This window comes from Dromiciops gliroides, chromosome 1 (genome assembly GCF_019393635.1).
Source record: "Dromiciops gliroides isolate mDroGli1 chromosome 1, mDroGli1.pri, whole genome shotgun sequence".
NCBI lineage: Eukaryota > Metazoa > Chordata > Mammalia > Microbiotheria > Microbiotheriidae > Dromiciops > Dromiciops gliroides.
The window spans coordinates 263978929-263995957 of record NC_057861.1 but is presented as its reverse complement, the minus strand read 5'-3'; the positions used below and the strand labels follow the sequence as shown (position 1 = coordinate 263995957).

At 39.0% G+C, this 17029-nt stretch overlaps 1 protein-coding gene across 1 annotated transcript in view; it reads right to left on the bottom strand.

Moving 5' to 3' along the window:
• XKR4 (XK related 4) overlaps positions 1-17029 on the bottom strand; it is a 512953-nt gene that overhangs the window by 190935 nt on the left and 304989 nt on the right. Inside the window, 1 exon segment of the mRNA XM_043976223.1 lies at positions 8223-8422. Within this exon segment, the coding sequence (XP_043832158.1) occupies positions 8223-8422 (200 nt within the window).

Here is a 17029-nt window from a genome sequence, read left to right as displayed (position 1 = left end):
CACTCCTATATCTGTTCATCACACTTAGAGCTGTAATTGGAACAGGGATAAATGGGAGATTAACAGGACTATATAGCTCTTTCTCCAATTTGTTTTCTCATCATCAATGCATAGTTCAAGACAAAGATTGCCATGTGAATCTCTCTCAGCTTTGTTCATCAGAACAGCAGTGTGTGTGTGTGTGTGTGTGTGTGTGTGTGTGTGTGTGTGTGAGAGAGAGAGAGAGAGACAGAGAGAGACAGAGAGAGAGAGACAGAGACAGAGAGACAGAAACAAAGAGAGACAGAGACAGAGAGACAGAAACAAAGAGAGGCAGAGACAGAGAGACAGAGACAAACAGAGATAGACAGAGAGACAGAGAGACAGAGGCGGAGAGAGAGAATGGGAATAAAAATAGGAATATCAGTCAGGAGCTATGAAAGCTTTTCAGGTATGAAGTGATCAGCTTTTTAGCTTTTAAAACTCTTTATAACCTTGCCCCAGACCTACATTTCAAGCATTATTGTACAATACTTTTTATACTCTGTGATCCAACCAGATAGGGCTTCTCTCTGTTCCTCATGCACAACATTCCCTCTCCCATCCCCATACCTTTGCACCGGTTGTGCCCTGTGCCTGGAATGTTTTCCTTAGTGCTGGTGCCCTCCCTCCCGATATATCTATATTGTGTATTTTATAGTCATTTTATTGGTAAATTGCTTTATTCTGTATATACTTCTCTCCCTCATTAGAATGTAAGGATTGTTTTATTCATTGTTTTTATATCTCCAGCACCTATCACAGTCCCTGATGCACAGTCGGTCCTAAATATCTGCTTACTGATTTACCATTCCCCCTCCACCCCCCAAACCTTAAAATATGCAGAGTTTATGCTCCCTTCCTGGAGCATGCACTTCTTCCTCATCATGCTCACCAGCCCTGGGCCACACATCATGTCCTTCTCTGGCTGGTGCCACCGTGTGTCGTAGCTGCTCAGGGCTTCTACCCCCAGGTTCCCTGGCTCTGACCCACCTCTCTGAGACTGCTTCTTCTCTTTGAACCCTGTGAGGATAGGGGTATGGATGCATCCTTAGTGTGGATCATTACTACACTGATCTGTCCTTCAACCAGTGAACTCTCCTTTGTGTCACCTGCCCTCCTGCTTCTTATACCCCACCTTCAACTGTCTAAATCTGATGAAATAATTCCTAGTTACAGTTCTGATAGTCCTTGCCTCTCTCCCCACAGAGCTCAAAAGCTCAGTCATTTTTGATTCCTCTCTCTTCTTTGCATCTATATCCAATTAGTCCCCAAGGCCTAATAAGTCTTCCGTTCTCTCAATTATACCTTTCTTTTCATTCTCACTGCCACCATTGTAGTTCATGTCCTTATCACCTCTAACCTGAATTATTTTAATAGTCTGCTAATTGGTACCCCTATCTCTCTTTCCTTCCTCCTCCTTCCCTCCCCCTTCCCTTCCCCTTTCATTTTCTCTCTATTCACCCCTTACAAAGTTCTGTCTTTAATATATCCAGCATGGACTTGCCACTGATATAATCTTCCCCAAATGCCTCTTTAATTATAAGCACTCCCTTGCTTCAAAACCCTCAACAGCTTTCCATGCTCACAAAATGTTCAATCTCATAGCCTGGGGCTAGTCCCAACTCTCATTTCCAACCTCTTTGCTCTCTAATCTCCTATATCATAGTCTTCTTGGTCTGTAAGACTAATTCATTTGTTTTCTTAAAGCAAATTTCTTAAAAAGAAATTGTAGCAGTTGTCAAAATTGGGAAGAGGCAATAAAACCACCTCCAAGTAGTGGCTAGCACCATGCTTTGTACATATTGGATTCTCAGTGAGTAAGTGTTGATTAATGGCATGGTATAAAGTTGTGAATACCACAGGTTGGGGTGATCTCAGTGGCGATGGGAGCAGAGTTTTATAGGTTATCTGAGTATTGCCATCTGAAGCTCTTTCTGACATAGAATACTGTCATAAACTATTTTAGAAAGAATCTATTTTAGGTTATTAAGGGAATACTTCAAAAAAAGGTATTGATTCTCTTTGGTAGTTTCTTCCCTAAGTACCGCACACAGAGGAACAATACAAGTTGCATCCTTATTTTCAAAAATCAAATTTTGGCACAGGGAATAAAGTATTGGGTCTGGAGTCCGGAATACCTGAGTTCAAATTTGGGCTCAGACATTTACTAATCGTGTCACCCTGAGCAAGTCACTTAACCTTTTTTTTTTGTCTCAGTTTCCTTAAGTGTAAAATGGAGATAATAGCACCTATCTTACAGGGTTCTTGTTAAAATCAGGTGAGATAATATTTGCAAAAAAAAAAAGTATTTAGCACAATGACTGGTGCATAGTAAGTGCTATATACATGCTTATTTCCTTCCCTGTATACAAAAAAGAAAATGTTAGTATTGGCAAATTAGAATATGAAATTAAAAATGTGTCTGGAAAACTTCATGGAAAATATTTTAGTTTCCATCATAACTTTTCAAGGAATCAGATTTTATACTTCAGAGTAGAATAGGCAGAATTTCCAGGTATAGATCTAGACTTCATTTAGCTTACTTTACTGATCCAATTCCCAATTTGGAAACATTCTTTTTTGGGGTTATTTTTGTTTTTTGATTTTTGTTTTCGTGGGGCAGTGAGGGTTAAGTGACTTTCCCAGGGTCATACAGCTAGTAAGTGTCAAGCTCCTGAGGCCAGATTTGAACTCAGGTCCTCCTGAATCCAGGACCAGTGCTTTATCTACTCCACCACATACCTTCCCTGAGACATTCTTTTCATTAAAAAAATCTTCCCCAGATCATCAAACACTCTACCAATGTCTTTTCAGCTCTTACAAAATGATCTTGACCTAGAACATGGCATATTATTAGTTGGGTTTTAAACCATGAGTAGATTTTCAACCAATGGCAGCTAGGTGGCACAGTGGCTAGAACATCAGGCCTAGAGTAAGACCTGACTCTAGCTGTGTGACCCTGAGCAAGTCACTTAATTTTGTTTGCCTCAGTTTCCACATCTGGAAATTGAACTGGAAAAGGAAATGACAAACCACCTAGAATGCACTGCTTCCTCTTTTATCTCTTTTTGAGTCCCTGATTTCCTTTAAGATTCAGTTCAAGTGGGGCAGCTAGGTGGCACAGTGGATAAAGCACTGGCCCTGGATTCAGGGGCACCTGAGTTCAAATCTGGCCTCAGACACTTGACACTTACTAGCTGTGTGACCCCGGGCAAGTCACTTAACCCCAATTGCCTTACCAAAAAAAAAAGAAAGAAAGAAAGAAAGAAAGAAAGAAAGAAAGAAAGAAAGAAAGAAAGAAAGAAAGAAAGAAAGAAAGAAAGAAAGAAAGAAAGAAAGAAAGAAAGAAAGGAAGGAAGGAAGAAAGAAAGATTCAGCTCAAGTGCCACCTTCTTCATGAAGTCTTTCCTGGTCTCCTGGATACTAGGGTTTCCCCTTCCCAAACTGACTTGTATTCATTTTGCATGTATTTTATATTTACTCATATGTATATATGGTATACTCATGTGTATATATGATATCTCCATCATGTGCATATAAGATCCTTGAAGGTAAGGGCTGTTTTCTTTAGTTTTTTTCTTTTTGTGCATAGTAAACAGTGATTAAATGCTTGTTTATTGATTTATTGAACTCAAGCCTTCTGGTTATGAGTCATGTCACTTTCATCAAATGACACACTTATTTACAGGTCTTATAATTTGTTCTCTCATCATTAAGGAATAGTTCAAAATGAGGGTAGCCAGGTCATTCTATCTCCATTTTGCCTATCATGGTAACTATTTTTTTGGGTATCTTTAAAAGTATCTGGCATGCTCACTCTGCCGTGTCAGAGGTGAATCGGGCCAAGGATGCATACAGAAGCCTAAACTCAGAGGATGGGGATCCCTGATTCTACTACTGATCACAGACCGAGCGGCTGCCCTGCTGTGGCTGTGGGGAGATCACAAACTCTGTGAGGCACCACTGTGAAAAATTATACTTCCTTTATGTGGTTCTACCGTGAGCCTGTCAGCCTCCGGCATGAGGAGTTATCTTTAACATATTTATTCAATAAGCAAAGAGAGCTGAGGAAGGATTTTCACAGCTGGCAGGGTGTGAGCACCGCATCAGCTTCCATCAGGGCTATGCAATTTTTAGATTGAGTTTGAAAATGTCATATCCCTTGTTTAACTTTCTTTTTGTCTTAAATTGGGGGGGGTTATTCTGTGCAGCATAGTACTGGGAGGGGGGCTAGATTGGGAAAAAAAAGCAATCGTCTAGCACTCCTGAAATATTGTCTCTAGACAGGATCCCCTCCCTTCAATTCTAGACACAGAACTGTCTGTCACACATTGGAAATGACTTGCAGGCTTCAAGGCCTTGCTCTGCCTGTTAAATTGAAACATTTCAGATATTTTAATTAGCGACTATTTGCAAAGTACTTCACAGGTTCAATGCCTACTCATAATTCATATTTATAACAGACAGCTCTATTATTACACAAACATGAGTGGGATCCTTCAGTATTGAGGATTCTATGAAACCATGTTTAGCAAGTACTAGTCTGCCTGGATCCCCTTTTCACATTTCCCTTTTTTTCCTTTTCAAGAGGGGGAGAGGTCCCTGCTCCTTTAAGGCCACATCAATTGAGTTATTGTCTTGGAGCAATGTCATGTTCCCAGATTCATCTGTAAGTGGAACTCATTTCTAACCAGAGGGTTCTGTTTGGTCTTACTCTCCCTGAAGAGATAGGTTTCTCTTCTAATCCCAGACAAAGAAGGCAATGTTGCCTCAGTTGTTCTGTTGTCATTTGCTGGAGGCTTGAATTTATCTAACCTTTGGTATTTTAGCCTGTTTCTCTGCCTTCTCCATAAACAAACAAACCCCAGACCTAGCAGGCTTATCCACTTTCTGCATTTTTCTACTGCCCTTACATCGATGTTGGTGATCTTTGCATCTTTCTGTCTTTGGATCAGCCTAGGAAGAGGGTCCTGAGAGGTTTATATGGTAGTGGTGGAGAGATACAGAAAACATTTTTCCCCCAGAGTCTCTCAGAATTTCATATGAGCCTGTTTAGGAACTGCTTCAAAGGTCATTGAACCTAGTCCCACTGTGGGATTTTGTAGATGAAAACAATGATGTTCAGAGAGTTATCCTCAGGGAAACAGCTGGCTTAACCATGGTCATTATAGGTTGGATTGGAACCGATTTATTTTTATTTAAAATACAGCATGATTTCTGTCACTCCACAGCTGCCTTATCTATGAAAGAGGGTTGAAGACAAGGAGTGGGAATGTGAATCATATTATGTCTATGCATGGAGGAAAAATTTTAAGATTTATGGGGATACTATTAAACACTCAAGTAGTGAGAGAGTGGGCATCTCTTCGTAACCTGAGATTCCTGATGTATCTACATGCCACTACTTGGAGGATTTGGTTAATTTAATAAACATATAAGATATTTTTCTTTCTCACTAACACTGTTTTTTGTTCCTTCCCAATTCCCTCAATGTGGCTTTGAAAACCCAAGCTTTTGTAGGCTTTAAGAAACCCCTTAGGAGAAGCCATTTGGGTTGTCCAGCCACAGAGTAATTAAAGATGATCTTAGGTCTTTTTTGCCTCTCTGCCTCTCTCTCTGATAGCAGCTATAATAGAGAGTGGACTGATCTGTCACTAGGCTATTGTTTCTTAATTTCTCTTTCCTTCCATGGTCCCTCATTCTATAGACACAAGAGGGATTCAGGATTTTGCTCTGCATTTTGTAATATCACTATCCTTTGAACCAGTCTTCTTATTTCAGGAGAATTGATGTTGTTCACTTGTTTTTCAGTCGTGTCTGACTATTTGTGATTCCATTCTAGCTTCACAGGGCCAAGATACAGGAGTGATTTGCTATTTCCTTTTCCAGCTCATTTTATGGATAAGGAACTGAGGTATGCAGGGTTAAGTGGCTTGCCCAGAGTCACACAGCTAGTAAATGTCTGAGACCATACTTGAACTCAGGAAGATAAGTCTTTGACTCCAGGCCCGGCACTCTAACCACTGTGCCACCTAGCTACCCTGGTATATGTTCCTAGAAAATTTTTCATGAGAACAGTAATTTCTAAATAATTCCCCATGTGATATACTATGGCCAATCTTCTAAAACATTTATAGAATAGCAAAATTTTAGAATTGAAAAATACCTTAGCAATCATCTACTCCAATTTCCTTATTTTAGTGGTTAAGAAAGTGATAGGGCAGAGCCTCAACTAACACTAAAGCCACAACTAGTGTACTGGGATGGCAGCTTTTTACCAGTGTGCTGACATCCCGGAAGGAGTACTTCCTTCTTGGACCAAGCACCATCCCCTGTTCTTCTTGCCCCAACAATGCACTCTATCTCTTGATCCTTCAGCCCATGTATGCCACAGCTTCCCTTAGTGAGCAGCCTGAGTATTTTGTTTAAATGGTATCACTCTCCATGAGCCAACTTTCCCCTGACTCCTGTTGGAGGAAGGGTTGATTTTCTGCAGGACAAACTTCACCCTCCCAACACAGCTACACTGGTGGTAGGACTATTTTCTGCACCAGCCCATGTTTCCCTATTCCTCAACTGAATTTGCCCCAGGTGCAGTTATGGCTATATACAGCTTTCACTAAAACTTAAGTCTTTTTTTTCAACTACACCAGATAGACCCCCCCTCCAAATGAGCTTTTAATATGATTTTCCTCATTTCTATTTTGTTTTCTCTCTCCTAGTTCTGTTCTTCCCCCACTTCCTGAATCTTTTCTAACTTTTGGATTGTTTGTTTGCTTCTTAGTAGTTTTGGGTATACTCATAGGCTCTCTTAAGCAACATTTTTAAAGTTTTATGGAGTTCCGACTCTGAGGGTCTAGTCTAGAGCAAAAGTCAGGTTGAGAATTAATGCTAGCCTAGGCCAAAATTGCTTTTGGGTCCTCTAGTTTGCATAGTCTACGCCAATGGTGTCAGACTAAAATAGAAATGGTATATCACCTGAGGGTGGTATATCGATGTAGAAAACCATAAATTTTCTATGTTGTATTAGTTTTGTTTATTTTGTTAAATATTTCCCAATCACATTTTCTTTTCTTTTCTTTCTTTCTTTTTTTTTTTTTGTTGTTGAGGCAATTGGGGTTAAGTGACTTGCCCAGGGTCACACAGCTAGTACGTGTCAATCGTCTGAGGCTAGATTTGAACTCAGGTACTCCTAACTCCAAGGCTGGTGCTCTATCCGCTGCATCATCTAGCGCCGCCCCCCCCCCCCAATTACATTTTAATCTGGTTCAGACTGCATTTGAGAATTTCTCATGCTTCATGGGGCCAGTGGTTTGTGAGTTTGATACCTCTTACTTAGTTAACTAGGTACTTACTGGATACCCTATAGAAAAGCTCAAATGGAAGTCATCCACAAGTATGACTTCAGAAGCATACCATGCTTTGTCAGCATGGAAAAATGATGTGAGGTGAGAAAAGTCCCAGCATGATGTCCATGAAAGTTAAACAATCAGACCAGGATCAGAAGTCTTCAGTCTTTACACATCACTCCATCCCTATGATGCCCAGATACTGGGAACATCTGGATTGAAAAAATGGCTTGGTATTTATGGTAACAACTGAAAAGTCTTATTATTTCCATTATCAAATAATAGCAGAAAAGTCTGGGAGTATGGGATTTAATGATGAACTTAGAAACTGTATCTTTCTTGGAAAATGTTGGGGCACATAGACAACAATGGCCATGCCCTTTTCTGTTCTATGATCTCATATCAACACCTCTTTGATTCATTATGAGGACAGCTCTAGCTTCTACTCTTTGGTATAAACCCCAGTGAATATACCATGGATCTACTGTAACCTTGGAGCATTATACCATCATAAACATCCGAGATACTGTTGGCTCTATTGCCTTAAGTCTATTATTAGTGGAAAATCACAACCCCCTCTTTTCCCCCTTTCTTTTGATGAAGAGATCAGTCTAAGGGTCAAAGAGAGTTTTTTCTTCATAAGTCCTCTGTGACACAGAAGGGTGAAGAAAATATCACATATCATTCATATACTAAAGTACACTCATAGTCAGCCATCTCTATGTTTCAGTCCAGGTAAGATGGCCTGAGTTTTGACAGAAAAGCACTGAGACAGTCAGTTGAAGTTTTTAAATAAGCAGTCATTAAGAATCTTTCCCGCAAATGCCCAAAACCATGGTGGCGAGCCCTTACCTTGGAGGGCCTGTAATGTATGAGTCTGAACGACAATGCAGAGTTGCAGGACCAGTTGCGGGGCACTCTCCAGAAAGGTGGCTAGCAAATGCAGCATACTCACATCTGCATACTCATATACCATCTTCCAGTAGAACCGCCATCTGTCGTTCTCCCCGCTCCGGCGGCTTCGAATACCTAAGTATATGGTGTGGAAATATCTAGAAACAAAACAGAGAGAATGAAAATGAAATAAGCAATGATTTGTAATCTAAACACTTTCACTTTACTTCCCAACCCCCCAGGCACCATGAACCAATATGCATAATGTTTATTTTGGTTTCTTATATTACTGTGTACAACTGAAAGAAGACTTTGATATCCTCTGAAGCTCATTTTAGGCTATAGTGACTTTAGTTTGCATTTCTAAATTTCAGCATAGTGCAGAGGAAGGAGAAATGCCAAGAGAAACTCTAAGGATTCGAGTGCTTGAGTGTTAATGCTGTATTCATTATTGGGCCACTAGATGGGTTTTTGTCCACTCGTGAGACTATATTAATCGCTTGGTCATCTCTGGATCACCAGGGAAGCCTCAGCTGTTTGAGGGGAGACTGTAAATCTAATGACATGACACATGGTCATTTATCTCTTTTGGATGTCTGCTGGTCCGTGGATGCTCTTGGGGGGTCGTCAGGATTCCAGACTTATGCTATGAGAGTCATGGGTAAGTGTTCAATCTCTGATGAGTCTTAGCTCACAACATGATCAAGAGTGAGAGCTAGTGGAGAGGTAGAAAGAACTGAGGTGCTGTACAGCACCACTGAGAAGAGCTCCTGTTTCTACCTCCAAGAGGTTCATGTATTACTTCAAAAAGTTTCTAATAAGCCCCTTTGTTGTGTAATCTCCTTGCCTTCCCATCCTAGCATCATGTATATATATATATATATATATATATATATATATATATATATATATATATATATATATATATATATATATATATGTATGTATGTATTTTTTTCTTTTTGCGGGGCAATGAGGGTTAAGCGACTTGCCCAGGATCACACAGCTAGTAAGTGTCAAGTGTCTAAGGCCGGCTTTGAACTCGGGTCCTCCTGAATCCAGGGCAGGTGCTCTATCCACTGCGCCACTTAGCTGCCCCTATATTTCTAAGCCTTAGGACCTCACAGAAAGTGAAGGCTGCTGGCTGATCCTCTCCAAATTCAAGGATTCTTCAGAGACCAAAGTCAAAGAAGCAGTAAATAAATATGAAACACAAAATAATGCATCTGGAAAAAGCTTGATGCCAAGAGAAAAGGAAGACTCCTACACATGCAAAAATGCATGGCTTTCCCAGAATAGTTAAAACCTTAAAGAAAAGAGGGCTTTAGAATTAGAGCTGTAAGGTGTTGTGGTGGGGAGTGATCAACAACTATGGAGTCTGGTCACCCCTTGAAGCAGAAATTATGTCTACAATGATGTAGTCATCCAACCAATGATCACCCATCCTTGGGCAGAAAACCTCCAATAATGCTCAACTCACAAGGCAGCGTGTCCCATTTTTATTCAGCTATGTTTATTCCTTTTCTCAGAAGCAGATGAAAAACTTCCTAAGAATTAGAGCTATCCCAAAATGGAATGGCTTGCCTCAAAAGATAGTGGGTTCCCCCTACTTTCTGGTTTTTAAGTACAGGATGAGTGACAACTTATTGTGTATGTTATAGTGGAGAATCCTTTTTATGTAGGAATTGGACTAGATGGTGCTTGAGGTAGCTTCCAAGCCTCCATTTTTGTGAATCTATATCATCAATGCAATGGTCTCTGGGGCCAAGCAGAACAAGTCTAATATTTTGTACATATACTACCTCTTTAAATGCTTGAAGTGAATCATCTTGTCTCCAGTAAGTCTTTTTATCTCTTGGTAAACAGCCTTTTCCCCAATTCCAGTTTTTTGGGGGTTGGCAACTATAAACCCTCATATATTCAAATGGATCTGTCTTCTCATGCCTAAAAGGATGAAGATCATAAGTCATGTATGACTTTTTGTGGTGGCTAAGAATTGGAAATCAAGGGAATGCCCATCAGTTTGGGAATGCCTAAACACTCTGTGGTACACGATGGTGAATGAATATTATTTTGCTATAAGAAATGACAAGCAGGATGACTTCAGAAAGGCCTGGAAGGACATGTGTGAACTGATGTATAGTGAAGAGAGCAGGACAAAGAGAACATTGTGCACAGTGACAGAAATATTGTTTGATAAAGAACTGTGAAAGATTGAACTATTCTCAACAATACAATGATCCAAGACAATCCCAAAGGACTATCGATGAAACATACTATCCACCTCCAAAGAAAGAACTGATATTGATGACCACAGACTGAAGCATGTTATTTTTCACTTTTTTCTTTTAATCAAGTTTTTATATACAAAATGACTAATATGGTAATGTTTTACATAATCTTACATGTATAACCTATATCTGATTGCTTGCCACTTCAGGGAGGGGGGGACAGAGGGAAGAAGGGATAAAAATTGTAACTCAAAACTATAAATAAAAATGTTTATTATTTTTAAAAGAGAAATCCAATCAGCCAAACAAACAAACAAAAATACAAATCATGCATGCCTGTTTATGGTAGGTGACTCCCACAAGTTCACTACCTGGGGCCTAACAAATATACTAAAGGCTTTCCTTGTCTTTTCCTGACTGATTTCAAAGATATCAATGGAATGCATGGGCTAATTAATTCTTGTTTTGCTCTTGCCACATGATCAGTGCATTTTCTTTTCTGATTATATATTTCTCAAATGAGAGATTATCTTTTTATGGTGACTTATTTGTTGTTTCACAGTCTGCTTATATCTACTATGTGTCTTTCCATTGCCAATTAAACAACATCCACATGGCTGATTAAGTGAGCATTACTCATTGTGTTATTATATATTTTTCACTTCAACCAAACTCATATCTATGCCAGTAGGAACAATTGCTTTTCCATCTGGTCCCAAAAAATTTCTAGTAGAAGTTCCACATATCCTTTGGAAATAATTTGAGTAAGATATTCTCTGTTGTGTCTTCTCTGAATCTTGACTCCTTTGAGATATATTTCCTGTTGCATTGGTTTATTATGTTCCTATTCACCTATTTCTTTGCATTTACTTCATCATTTAATTTTCTGTAAGTGCATGTGTATGTCTGCATGTTTACCTGAGTGTTTGTCTATTTAGTAGCTTCAGTAACAATATAAGCTAAATGAGAATAGGAGCATTTATCTTCTTTCCCCCCCCTGTTGGTCCCAAATACCTAGTATAGTCTGTGTTCTCAATAGGTATTTGATAGATTCTTATTGAATGAATAAATGAATGAATGATAACTTTATTTTCTTCAAACTACTCTGAAAGTTTAATGACCATGATTCTCCTAGAATTAAATTCTAAGAGGAGAAACCCCCTGCAAATGCTAACTTCAACTATTTTATTTCTAGTTTTTCCCTGTGGTGAAGATTATGAGTATTCTCAGTTTTATTCTGCCACCAGCCATGAAAGTTTAAATGGTTCCCCCAGGTCTGTGGCTCATAGGGGCTCGAACTCTTCTGGGTATAAGAGAAACAACTGCTATTGCAAACAGCTTGAGATCAAAGTAACCTGGTGTTAATGACAGTTTTCTTCCTCTGGAGCAAAACAACAAGTATTTGGCCACTGGTTTACCTCATGTAGTTCCATGCAATAAGATGCAACATCAACTCTTCCTCTTATATAGTCCCACAATCCAAATGACAAATGAAAAGAAAAGGAAGTTATTCCTGTGGAGATTTTATAAGTCTCTGAACTTTTGTTCAGGAAGAAAAAGTATCTACATCCAGAGTACATGAAATCTCTAATTCACAAGATAGCTGCCCTACTGATTCTCAAAACCTTCCTTAACTGGAAGAATTGAAACAATGGAATTAGCTCTCGTTATGTACATCATAGGACAGAGGATTATAGATTTAGAACTGGAAGGGACTTTAGAAATCATCTAGCTCATAATTTTCCATATGAAATACTTGAGGCACAGAGAAGTTAAGTGACTTTTCCCGGGATACAGTTAATAATTATTTGAGGCAGGATTTGCACCCATGTCTTTCTGATTCCAAATCATGCACTCTCTTTGCTATAACGAAAAGGGAGATTCCGAAAAGACATAAGGGGTTTGAAAGGGTAACTACGTGGCACAGTGGATAGAGCATGGCCTTGGAATCAGGAAGACTCATCTTCCTGATTTCAAATCTGACCTCAGACACATACTAGCTGTGTGACCTTGGGCAAGTCACTAAACTGTTTTTACATCAGTTCCTCAAGTGTAACATGAGCTAGAGAAAGAAATGACAAACCACTTCAGTATCTTTCTCAAAAAAACCCCCCAAAACCCCAAAGTGGTCACAAAGAACCGGACATGAATGAAACAATTCAGCAATAACAACAAGGGGTTTGGAGCAGTGAAAACATGGGTGATTGTGATCAGTTTTGTTTTTTTGTTTTTGTTTTTGTTTTTGTTTTTGTTTTTTTTTAGTGAGGCAATTGGGGTTAAGTGACTTGCCCAGGGTCACACAGCTAGTAAGTGTTAAGTGTATGAGGCTGGATTTGAACTCAGGTACTCATGACTCCAGGGTCGGTGCTCTATCCACTGCGTCATCTAGCTGCCCCCGGGTGATTGTGATCAAAGACAGTAATTTCATAGCATCAAAATTTGGGAGATGGAATAGATTGGGATCATGGCAACATCCGTGTATGACCATTCTTCTCAGTGGCTGAAACAAGGTCAAGATGAAGGTTTAATTGACAAATACAATTCAATTCAATAAAACATAATGCAGGGGCAAACCATTGTGCTAGTTGGTGAGGAGGATACAACAATATATAAAACCATGGTGGGCCCTGCTCACAGGAAGCTTACAATATAATGACATTTTAAAATGATATAATTACCAAATCTTATTTCATATTTTACTTCATAAATAGCTTTGGGTTTTCTAGCAATACCCACAAAATGATATGGAGGTTATTAAATTTTGTTTATTCCTCTGACTACTCTTTTAGATTTAGGCCCTAAAAGAGCGCTATATTCCTGTAAAGCAAGGTTTTCCAAGCTATGTTTCATAGAATCTTGTTTCGCATCACTTTAATAGGGGTTCAGTGAGAACATTATGACTAATATTATTATTCCTCTAAAACATCAAATATGAAATTATAGTTGCTTCAAAAAAAACTAAAGGCAATTTGGAATACTGAGAAGATCACTGACTTTGGAATCAGAAGACATGGGTTAAAATCTTAGCCCGGCTACTTCCTATTTGTATCACCTTGAGTCAGCCACTTTACTTTGGGGGAATTGTGTTTTCTCATTTGTAAAATTAGCAGCTTATCCTAACCAGTGTTTAAGTTCCCTTCTAGCTCTAAGTCTGTGATCTGATTTAAGTACACATTTTTTCACTGAAAATTGGCTTTTTTGTTACTGTTGTTTTGCTCAAACTGCCCCCTTTTATTTCCTTTAGTTTGTACCCCTACACTTCCTGGATCAAACTCTACAAGTTCTGTCAATATTTTTTAAGTCCCAGAGGCTTTCACAGCCAGAGGAGTTTAGCTCGATAAGTAAATCACCAAGCTAACAAGCCATTAGGTTTGATGGTCTACTGGATAATCTACACATTTTGGGGTTAGGGGAGAGGGAACAATCTACTGGCACTAGTAATTCTACCTGTGGCCTCATATCTTAAAGAGTAAGCATGTCTGATAAAACCTGGTAGCAGAAGAGTTGAATTTGAGCTCCAATGAGCTTGCGAGATGACCATAGACCTGTTTCTTAACCATTTTTCAGTCCTACTTGTCAAAATGGTCCATGCATCAAAAAGGAGGGTCACCCCTATATCTCATGTGATGGTATGATATCTGCAAATTAGATCAGGAGAATTCTCAAGTTTGATATTTAGTCCAGAAGAGTAATGGTGCAGCTAGGTAGCACAGTGGATAAAGCACCAGCCCTGGATTCAGGAAGACCTGAGTTCAAATCTGGCCTCAGACACTTGGCACTTACTAGCTGTGTGACCCTGGGCAAATCACTTAACCCTCATTGCCCCCCCCCCCAAAAAAAAACAAACAAACGAACAAACAGAAAGAGTAATGGATTTAGAGTTAGACAAACTCTGATGATTATTATCTGTATGACCATGGGCAAGACATATCACCTTTCTGGTCCTTAACTTTTACATTATTTTTTTCATCTTGAAGATGAAAGGCTTGTATTAGATGATCCCTAAGGTCTCCTTTGGCTAGAACGTTCTATGATATTGTGATTCATAGCTCACCTTTACATGGTACTGTATGTTTTTCTGAGCACTTTCCTCACAACAGCCCTGTGAGGCAAGTTTTTCAATCAGAATTCTACTATCTAACCTTTTTGCCATATGTTGATTGTCTGACATTTCAATCACATGCTATGCCTCTCCTGTCTGCAGGTTTTGCAGTAACTCATGAGAAGGATTTGGATTCCACAGTGTCCTGCCAACAATTATTCTGTTCAGCCATACAATCATTTCTGGGCAAGTTTATCTGATAAGCTTTTTTCAATTGTGACTTCAGGATTCCTCTACTTAGCCTCTGAAAGAACAGCTCAAGTCTTTATCCATGTATATGTTTTGAATGCCACCAAAAAAACATGACAACTCCACTTCTACATATTGCTTGGAGACAGTTTGTTTCAATAGAAACCTAGGTTTATTCATACTCGAATTTCAGATTCTTACAATGTGACAGAAATGTTTCTGTCGTGACAGAGAAATATCTCTTTCTTGACCTATGATCATGTTATTGTGACTATGCATGAAAGATATTCTGGCTATCTATACATACAAGGTGAAAAACATCATTACTGATGCAAAAGAGAGAAAAGGGGTATTACTATTTGTTATTCATACTGCTGGTGGGTATAAAGCATTAGTTTGTTCAAATGCACTATAATAGCTATACCCTACATCTAGTATATTGCATAGAAGACATGGAATAGATGAGATTGGTTATACTTCTACTTCTCAGAGTCTTAGGGACATGTGAAAAAGTGACAGAAAGGACATGGTAGTCCTGGATTTTGGTCCCATCAAAAAATTGTTTTGCCATGTCGTTAAGAGCAAATTTAAAGTTTACCTTTCTATAAATGAAGATTTTTCCTAAGATAGTATCAAGGTCAAAAGCTTTGGATTTCTTTCCATTTTTCAATTTTTCTTGGATACTGGATGGGTTAGGAAGGGAAGAGACTTGAAAAGCTTTTTGTGAAAAAAATATCTCTCTGATGAGTCAATATTTAATGTTCAATAGATAACACTTTGCACTTGGGAGTCTATTCTAAAGACACATGAAATAAATATGATTCATAAGTGGAACATGCTAATACACATTGAAAGTCTGAGATAGGGTGCAGCTAGGCGGTGCATTGGATAAAGCACAGGCCCTGGATTCTGGAGCACCTGAGTTCAAATTTGACCTCAGACACTTGATACTAGAGCTGTGTGACCCTGGGAAAGTCACTTAATCCTCATTGCCCTGCAAAAAAAAGAAAGGAAGGAAGGAAGGAAGGAAGGAAGGAAGGAAGGAAGGAAGGAAGGAAGGAAGGAAGGAAGGAAGGAAGGAAGGAAGAAAGTCTGGGATAGAAGGGCCCTTTAGAGGTCATCTAGTTCTATGTCTTGCCATAATGAAGAACCACACCTTGATCATCACAAACAGAATCACAAGATTTCTCTCAGGCTGGATGGGATGATAATAACTGACAACAGAGAGAAGACAAAGGTGCTTAGTTCTTTTACTTGTTTATGTTTCCTCTTCTTAGAAGAAAGGCCATTGCAGTAGAAACAACAGAATAAAAAAAACAACTAGTAGAGAGTTGATCTAAGTAAGGTGGTACAAGAGGCTCTGACTTCAGGAGCTCAACTGATCTGGCTTAGATAAACTGCAGCCTTGATTAGTGAAAGCATTGTCAGATGTAATTGCTGAGCTACTATCAGTGATATTTGAAAGTGTGGAGAACAGGAAAAGGGTTATAGGACTGAAGAAGGGAAAATGCTCTCTGGATCTTTAGAAAAGGGAAGAGAATAAAGTCTGCAACATTCAAAGCAGGGCACTTGGATGTAATAATGAGAAAATTCTAGAACAGATCATTAAAAAAGATTATCAATGGATATTCATTAAATGTTCATTGATGGTTTAATATCAATTCAGCAGGTGTTCTTTGGTTGGTGCCCAAAGGATGATACTTAGTCCTGTGGTATTTCACATTTCTATTGCTGACCTTGACAAAATTACCAACTGCCATGTTTGTGCAGTTTCCTAATAATGTAAAGCTGGGAGAGATCATGTGTGTGCAGAAGCCAGCTCATCCTGGCCCACTAGAGCCAATCATCAAATTTTCAGTGCAAACATTTACACCTCAGAAATCAGCAAGCTATAAATCAGGGCTTGATATATTGTTTTCTTGATGGTCTAGATGTAAAGTGATGAGAACAATGTTCATAACACAGATTAAGCTTAAAAGTGTCTACTTTGGAAAGCTGATTGTTAAACATTTACCAGCACACCTCTGGAATGATCTCTAACACAATGAATGACAGAATCATGATCAAAAAAGTTCTCGATAGGATAGAACAATGGACCAAAACTATAAAGATGGAATTCTGTTTTATATTGTACATGGGTACAAAGATGTGAACTTCACAGGGGAGGTAAATATATACAGCCATTTGCTGGGAACAGATCTGGGGCTTTTACTGGACTACAAGTTACAGAAGAGTCAATAGTA